This window comes from Octodon degus, unplaced genomic scaffold (assembly GCF_000260255.1).
Source record: "Octodon degus isolate 3935 unplaced genomic scaffold, OctDeg1.0 scaffold00145, whole genome shotgun sequence".
Lineage (NCBI taxonomy): Eukaryota > Metazoa > Chordata > Mammalia > Rodentia > Octodontidae > Octodon > Octodon degus.
This window is the reverse complement of record NW_004524721.1, coordinates 3,384,198-3,393,265: the sequence shown is the minus strand read 5'-3', so window position 1 is coordinate 3,393,265 and position 9,068 is coordinate 3,384,198. Positions and strand designations below refer to the sequence as shown.

The 9,068-nt window shown below is 36.2% G+C and overlaps 1 protein-coding gene across 1 annotated transcript in view; it reads left to right on the top strand.

Moving 5' to 3' along the window:
• Positions 1 to 7,922, top strand: part of Yme1l1 (YME1 like 1 ATPase) — a 52,553-nt gene extending 44,631 nt beyond the window's left edge. The window contains exons 15-19 of the mRNA XM_004641875.3: positions 1,913 to 2,064; positions 3,114 to 3,240; positions 3,343 to 3,416; positions 4,007 to 4,093; positions 6,925 to 7,922. Of these exons, the coding sequence (XP_004641932.1) occupies positions 1,913 to 2,064; positions 3,114 to 3,240; positions 3,343 to 3,416; positions 4,007 to 4,093; positions 6,925 to 7,068 (584 nt within the window). The 3' untranslated portion in view covers positions 7,069 to 7,922. The remainder of the gene's footprint in view (positions 1 to 1,912; positions 2,065 to 3,113; positions 3,241 to 3,342; positions 3,417 to 4,006; positions 4,094 to 6,924) is intronic.
• The last annotated feature ends 1,146 nt before the right edge of the window (positions 7,923 to 9,068 follow it).

Sequence of the window (9,068 nt, the reverse complement as noted above, 5' to 3'; positions counted from 1 at the left end):
GTGATTTATTTGGAGTGGAGGCATTGTTTTTTAGGGAAAAAAACACGTCATGTAGGTTGTCTAAAAATAAAGTGCATTTAAACTCATTTGAGAGAATGCCTCTTAGTTTAATACATATCTAAACTAAGTCCATTGGTAGTATTCATGGAGAAGATAGAACCTGGTCAGAGACCACTGCTAAAAAGCATAAGACTGCCTGCAAATAACTTCTGCAGTGGAACTACTTCTGAGACTGGAATATAAAGCAAGAATCAGAGTTTTAATTCTGAGTTGCAGAGAAGGAAAGAGACTTATGTTCATAGCAGTGCCAACATTTGAAGTGGAGCCTTACATATTTCATCACCTACAATGGAAGTAGTTAACCCTGGAAGAGATTACCAAAAGAATAAAAAGGCTTAGTTGGAAGCAAAAAAAAAAAGAAAACAAATGTATGTTAATAGCTTATTTGATTATAGAGATGTGTGTGCAGTTCTTATCCAACATTGCTGGTAAAATGTTTGGTTAATTTTATACTGTTGTAATTTTTAAAAAAAATTTATTATTTGTGTGTGTGTGTGTGTGTGTGTGTGTGGCCAGCTCAGCCCACCAGGGGGCAGGGCTGGCTGGCATGTGCTGGGGGATTGAACTAAGCTTGTTCTAAGTAGGTGTTCTAAGTAGGTGCTTTAGATCACTGAGCCATCTCACCAGCCCTATAATTTTTATTTTAAATTGTTGATTGCCTTAACAGATTATGACTTCTGATAAATCTGGTATTTTTTTAGAGAATTATCTTTTTATTTATTTACTTTTCCCATAATTTTATTGAGAAACAAATAGCAGTGAGACAGTTTCAAACCAAATTAGTAGAACAGTTTCGATAATTAACACATTGCATACATTCTTCCTAGTGGTTAATTTAGAGAATAATCTTGATACAAGGATGATAGTTTTGTTTAAACAGCTATTTTGTTTTGTAATGCTACAGTTCAAACCTGAGACTCTCATGATAGGCAATCACAGAGTAACATCTCTAGCCCATTTGATAATTTGACAGGTTTGATTTGCTTTTTTGACAGTTTATTTTAATTTCTTTGTGTTGTAGATTGAATTCTATTTTTTAAAAACTATTACACTTTAAAATACTTATTTAGAATGTGGTGACACTTTGTCAAATTCAATTCATTTCAAATTCATGTTTGAACAACATAAGATGCAAGAACTGAACATGTTTTTCCCATAAGAAATAATGGAAAACCAAATAATTGATGTGGAGGCCCAAAAATTGTGCACACATGTATATTGTCTGGGTGAGAGCTGTGTTCAGGGTGAAGTATCTATCCTTTGTATCTGCAGCAAGATGTGATACGTTACTCACTTTTGGCCCATGTGGTTTTTTCAAGTCAGATTTTCGGTTTCACTATTGAGCAAGGTTCCAAAAACTGAGCAGATTTTTTCAAACTTTGCTGTTTATGTAGTACAAATGTCTAGCGTAGAGCTATTTGGCAGTGTAGGTGTCACTGTATTGTTACTTAGGAATTAAGGAGGAAGGGCTGGCCAGATAACTCAGTACAATAAAGTGCCTGCAAGCAGGCACAGGGGTTGGGGGTTTGATCTCTTGGCCTACTGTGCTGGCCCTGCCCCCACCCAGGGCACACTGAGATGGCAGTTGACACTGGGCATGGTGGCCCATGCCTGTAATCCCAGCTCTTGGAAGGTTGTAAACAGGCAGATCACTACGAGTTGAGTCAGATCTAGTAGTGAAACCTGAACACTCTGTAGACCCTTCCCTAAAACCCACAAAGAATTAAGGAGAATGATTTATTGTTTTGGGATTTTTGTTGTTGTTGTTGTTTTATATTAATCTGAAGGCAATGGGTTTCATTTTAGTTAAGAATACCTTCTGTACAGTATGTAACTTAAATTATTGTTGTAGGCCCCGAACGAAGAAGTGTGGAAATTGATAACAAAAACAAAACCATTACAGCCTATCATGAATCTGGTCATGCTATTATTGCATATTACACAAAAGATGCAATGCCTATTAACAAAGCTACCATCATGCCACGTGGGCCAACTCTTGGACATGTAAGGTTCTTAGGGTTTCTTTTATTTGCTTTCTAATAGAGCTTTCCAGAAACTTACAGAAGAAACTGTTGATTAGTCATAGTTACTTTTTAAGTGATATTTTCTTTCTTAATTTATGAATCTTTTGGAAATTGGAGACATTAGTGTATTTTTTCTGTTAATAAAGAGTATTTTTCATTTAATAGAAGTTGTATTCCATTCTTTCCATTGCTATATGTGACATTTTAAACATGGCTGAAAAAATTATGTAGTTGGGAGTAAAACAGTACTATTGCAGTGTTATATACATCTGTTGCTTATAAAAAGTACTTTGACTTCATAATTTTTCTTACTGTCTAAATTTCTGCTTTTGCTGAGTGTGGTGGTACATGCTTGTAATTCCAGCTCTTGGGATGCTGAAGCAACAGGATCCACATGAGTTTGAAGCCTGCCTAGGCTGCCTAGTGAGTTGAATTATACTTAGCCAGTCTGAATTATACCTTGGGACCCTCTCTCAACAAAAAATCAAAACAACTACAACAAAGAAAGAACAAAAAATGTTGCTTTTTTTCATTAGCCTCTTTTTTTTTTTTTTGAAATTAAAATTTTTTTAGTTTTAGATACATTTTATAATACATGATTTACTGTCTAGTTAATGCTTTTTTTTTAATTTTAATGAAGGGTCTACAGGATGCTCAGGGTCTCACTACTAGATAGGACTAGATCAGACTTGTAGTGATCCACCTGTGTACAGCCTCCCAAGAGCTGGGATTACAGGTATGCACCACCATGCCCAGTCTCAGTTGCTGTCTCAGTGTGACCCGGGGTTGGGGCTGGCATGGCAGGCCCAGGAATCAAACCCCCAGCCCCTGTGCCTGCTGGAGGCGCTTTAATCCGCTGAGCTATTTGGCCAGCCCTAGTCACTTATTATCTAGTAAACATCTTTCACTTTTCAGGGTCATTAAGTACTATCTCTGATCAGAATTAAATGATAATTCTGGTTTAATTGTAACTTTCAGGACTGTATGTAAATTTCTTTGGCAATTATTGCTTCTTTTTCAATTGCCTAGGTGTCCCTGTTGCCTGAGAATGACAGGTGGAATGAAACCAGAGCCCAACTACTTGCACAAATGGATGTTAGTATGGGAGGAAGAGTGGCTGAGGAGCTTATATTTGGAACTGACCATATTACAACAGGTTGGTTTTAGATAATGGGCTTATGTTAAATTGTATTTGTTGGTTTAAAGATTGTAAGAAGAAATTGATATGTATGTTTAATTTAATTTTTTTTAATTTCAGGTGCTTCTAGTGATTTTGATATTGCAACAAAAATTGCTAAGCGGATGGTTACCAAATTTGGAATGAGTGAGAAGGTAATAGTTTTGTTTTCTGGTATCAAATGATATACCAAGTGCCTGTTTGAGAGATCTGATTATGAATTAATATGTTTACTTTTTCTAGTCACATTCCAATTCCAAATGAGATTTGGTAATGTTTTGGTAATGCTTTGATTAGCAGAATGTGTAGAATTCTCTCAGCTGCTCAGTAACCATTACTTCATAAATTAACCAAGCCTTTTCATATGGCATTAGAAACGTACTTTCTGAGCTTCCATACTTTTCTTTTTCCAAATATTGCATATTTCCACATTATTGCTGTGACTCCCTCAATCATTTCCATATCTTGATATATGTATTTCTGGATTTGGAGCCAGAGTTTTTAAGAGTGCAATCAGAATCAGACTTAAGTTATTTAAAATTTTTCTTCCTTGTTCATACTTAATATTTTGATTTTAGACTTTATAGTTTCAAAATGAAATTCTTTGCCCTGAAAAAATATTTTAATATTTTTTTGCCATCCATATTTTGTCCTTGTATATAGGCTAGTTCTTTGTCTGCTAAATTCTTTAGCACTTTGGGTTTTCTTCCTTATTCTCTCTCTTTTTTTTTTTTTTTAATTTTAGCTTGGCGTTATGACTTACAGTGACACAGGGAAACTTAGTCCTGAAACTCAGTCTGCCATTGAACAAGAAATACGAATTCTTCTAAGGGTAATGTGTCTGAACTTACTTCTTTTTTAGATAAGCTGCCTAAACAGGTACAGTAAGTCCCTCACTTAAGAACATGTTCTGTTCTAGGAATAGCCATAAGTAAAATTCATTCTTATGTCTGATGAAGTGAGTCTTGCACACCTTTGACACTAATATACAATGAAAAGCATAAAAACCCAAAGACAAAAATACAGTAAGTCCCCAACTGTACTGTGCTATAATCATACTGTACAGTTAGCACATAGCACAACTATGACAGCAGACATTAGCTACTTCCATTTGAACACCATTCTTGAATGTTCATAATTCAAGATCCATTCATATCTGTGAACATTCATGACTCAAATATTTGTAAGTTGAAGACTTACTGTACTTGAGAAATGAAAGGAACAAGGCATAGTGGCACATGTGTGAAATTTCAGCATTTGGGAGGCCGAGGTAGGAGGATCATCACAATTAAAAGCTAGCCTGGGCTACTAGTGAGTTCAAAGCGAACTGAAGTTTGTTGTGAGATCCTATTCGAAATAAGAAAAAGAATGCAAAACAGAGATAACAAGGGCTGGAGATGTAGTTCCGTAGTAGAGCATTTGGCTAACATGCTTGAAGCCGTGGTTTTAATTCCCCAGTACCACAAATAAAGTGAATGTGAGGACAGTAGAAATGTGAATATAAAAGGGCCAGCAAATTAGCTTAGTGAACTAAAGCGCCTGCATATAGGCAGGCGCGGGGTGGACCAGGGTTCGATCCCTGGCGTGCTGCACTGGCCCTGCTCCTGTGGTGTGCTGAAATGGGGAATGAGACTGGGCATGGTGGCGTGCACCTGTAGTCCCAGCACCTGGGAGGCTGAAAACAGGAGGATGACTACAAGTCCGGCTGTATAGTGAGACCCTGTAGACCCTGTACTAAAATACATTTAAAAAAAAGAAAGAAATGTCACTATAAAGTAAAACAGGTGCATTTTGTGGCAGTGATTTAAATACATTGTCAAGAAAGCCCATTTCCTGAATTGGATCGTTATTTTATTTTGACCATAGGCTAAGTAGAATTCAGTTCTACTTTAGCTATGAAATCATAAGAGGTGATAGAATGAGGGCTATTGTTTAATGAATCTCTGTTTCTATTCTGAGGTATATGTATGTAATACATACTAGTTATTTGATTTGTGCTCAGCATTGTATGTGCCAATCATGCAGAATAAACAAAACAAAGGACCTTTTGGTTGCATTTTCCCACATAGGTTGAGTAAAGGAATTTTGTATTAGTGCTTCCAGAGCTTGCAGTGCTGGGGCAATGCTCCTCAAAAGACTGTACATGCAGGACACAAAAATTTACAAGATTGGCCTACAGTGGCCGCCCACAGAGTCAAATGTAGAAGAGTACAAAAGATCTCTTTTGAGCCTTAGAGATCCCAAAGACCCAACTGATGGGACCCACTGATGGCAGTGGCTCCTGTGAGCCACGTGAAAACTGAGTCTATGTAAGGAGGCTGAAAGATTCCTTGGAAGACTAAGGGGTTAGCAGTGGGAGATCAAAAGGTTGGTGCTAGAAGCTAAAGAGGCCGCAGTGGCAGAGGCAGAAAGGCCAGTGCTGGGAGCTGAAGAATCTGCATGGAATGCCAGGAGATGACGCTCAAGGTGAAGATCACAGAACCCCTCCAAAGAGAACAGCCGAAGCTCCTCCAAGGAAAATGATCTGAAATTTTTCCTTCCTGTTCTTTTATACCATTCCAGCAGTTCTTCTCAAAATGGGTCTTCCATGCCTGGAACCATGCTAACTCAATTCAGTCAAGCGCTTATCCTACTGAGCCATCTCCCCGGCTGCTAACTCAGTTCAGCTAGGTATTTCCCATTCAAGTTGACAATCAGTTAACCACCACAGATGTATAAAAGTAAATTCAGGGAGTTCAGCTAGGAGATACTGTGGCATATAAATGCTTTGCTTAATTAAGATGGGGAAAATAAAAATGAAACAGATGGGTTCAAGAGATGACTGCAGTGAGTTGATGTTTTTGTGGTATTTTGTGATGGTTAGGAGAGCGGTTAAATCTGTTTAATAAATAACTAGGTCATGTAGCTATATAATTATTTGTGCCATTCACTGAAGAAAATGGAGACTAAACCTTGGCTAATGGGGTAGTGAGTAGGTTATTAGTTCATTTTTGTACATGGTGATTATGAAACATCTTAGTGAAAGTTTCAACATGAAGCTAAATATGTGTGTCTCTTTCTTAATGGAAAGGTTGGTTATGTGTTCCTCTTGGATTTTAAACTTCCCCATTCCTTGAGAAGGTTGGGAATAGAGAAAAGTAGTGTCTTTAGTGAATGAGGAATGTAATTGGGGTATTCTTATGAACACTTTGTGCTGAAATTATCTGTCCGTTAGAACTAAGCTTTTCTTTCTTTAATTTTTTAAGAAGTACAAATTAGAATTCAAACAAAAAATTACAAGTGATACAGAATTTCATTTAACAGAATAATATGAATTTCACAGTATTTGTTGTAATACATAGTGTTGTCTTCTAACCAATTATTCATATTGCCAGATATGTGCATGTAAAATTGGAAGAAAGAAAAAAGAAATATATAAGAAATTAAGAAAAATACAATTGAAAAAAGAAGATGAAACAAAGTGTTAACTGCTTTCCATAGACCATCAGAAGTGCACAGTACAGTTGTACAAACCATCCTGCTTACATACATAGATAAATTTCTTTGCTCCAGGCTTTTAAATAATTTTAAAAAAATAAGTGAATAGATTGTTAAAGTGGTATAGTTACTGTGTTTTCTTTTGCTACATTTTCTGCTTCTTACATACCTGCTTTTTAATTTCAGGAGTCATATGAAAGAGCAAAACACATCTTGAAAACTCATGCAAAAGAGCATAAGAACCTAGCAGAAGCTTTATTGACCTATGAGACTTTGGATGCCAAAGAAATTCAAATTGTTCTTGAGGGGAAAAAGTTGGAAGTGAGATGATAATTGTCTTGATACGGATGTGTTGCTGGTTTTATTGCAGGAACATAAATATCATTGCAGTAGTCTTTTGCAGTGCTTTCTTCCTCATTCTTGACTTGGTATAATTCAAATGTGTGAATACTTTGTCAACCTTTTGTCACATTTACCTACTTTTGCTTATTTTCATGAAGACATCTATTGGAAATTAACAACCTACTGCAAATATATTTTAAAAAATAAAGAACTTTCAGGATTGCAAACAGCTTGTTTCAAAAATGTCAATAAGTTATTATGATGAAAGTAAATGATGATTTTATGGTTGGTTGTTATGAATAAAAATTGTGCCTTTAGCTCCTGGTAAGTATGTCACATTTGCAAGCTAAGATTACTGAAGAATTATCTCTTGGTAGAAATATTTCTTTTGGTAAAGAAGTGATGCTTTTGTAAATCATCTACCCTCACTACCTCTTGGTGGTACTGATTGAATCCAGACCTTGTGTATGCTGGGTAAGTGCTGTCACTTATCTAGCTACATCTGAGCTCTTTTTAAATTTTATTCTGAAACAGAGTCTGCTAAGTTGCTCAGGCTGACCTTCAATTTGTGACTCTTCTCCCAGTGTCCTAAATAGCAGGGCTCACAAACACACACCACTATATTTGACTGTAAATCTTGTTTCTCAGTCTATCATGGAAATGTCAGTAAGATGCAATTAATTATGCTACATGTTACATATAAAATGTTTCTTAAAGTATACAGGAGTAGAGAATTGTAAACACAAAGATACAATCTGAATTTAAATGAAGATACAATCTGAATTTAAATGATTATAATCTTTTAAAAGTATAATACATATTTAAATTTTTTTTAGATGACTGTGATTGTCCTTATCACTAATGAACTAATTGCCTTCCTTCCTTCCTTTTTTTTCTGTCTTTTTGTCTTCTTGACACAGGCTGTCACTATATAGTTCAAGCTGCCTTTAAACTTACTCTATAGCCCAGGCTGGCCTGCTGGAATTCAGAGTGATCCTTTTGCCTCAGCCTCCTGAGTGCTGGGATTACCAGCATACACCATCAAACTAGGCAAAGTTTATTTCAAAGCAACAGTGTTAGGTTACATTTGATCTTAGCCAAAAGGCCTAGAAGCGATAGTATTAGGTTAAATAAGTTAATAATTTTTATTTTGAATAGTTTTATAATTAAGCTTAATCTCAAAAGTAAAAGTAAACCAAAACCTATGCCCCTTCAGAATGAGCTTTTGAGTTACCCTGAGTTAGAAATAGGATGTATTTTTCATCTGATTTTGTGATTAGGAACATGTTATTGGACTTTCATGAGCTTTTTGAGTGTATTGTGTTGGTCTCGCATTCAATTTTGTTGAAGTAATTTTACTAAAGTACAGTTTTCTAATAACTTATGCTACATATAGTCTTTTTTAGTGTGTTTAGTACAGGGATACAGGGTGTACAGGGTCTCAATATGTAGATCAGACTTGTAGTGATCCTCCTGTTTTCAGCCTCCCAAGTGCTAGGATTACAGGCAAGCGCCACTATACCTAGTCTCTGTTGCCCATCATCTCAGCATGCCTTGGGGGCAGGGCCGGCACAGCAAGCGGGGGTTCTAACCCCAGCCGGTGTGCTCTGCCTGAGCAGGCACTTTAGTTTGCTTAGCTATCAGGCCAGCCCTTACATATAGTCTTTATTGAAGAAGATGGATGAGTTAGTTAATCTTGTGATTCTTGACCTTCTTTTGGTAAAATCAAATTTCTTTGTAATATCAATCTGAGAAATGTTGCCCAAATAATACAGGGGTACTGTACCTCTTACATACCCTTGATTCAGATTTACCAGTTATTTTATGTTTCTCCATTTTATGTTGTACTCAGTGTTTGGCAGCTCTTTGCCTATCTTTGCGTATTCACACCTATATACATACATGTGAAACACTGATAATATGTTGCTTGTTAGTTAGACTAACTGGTGGATTTATTGATATAGTTTATGTGCTATTAAAGTTACCAA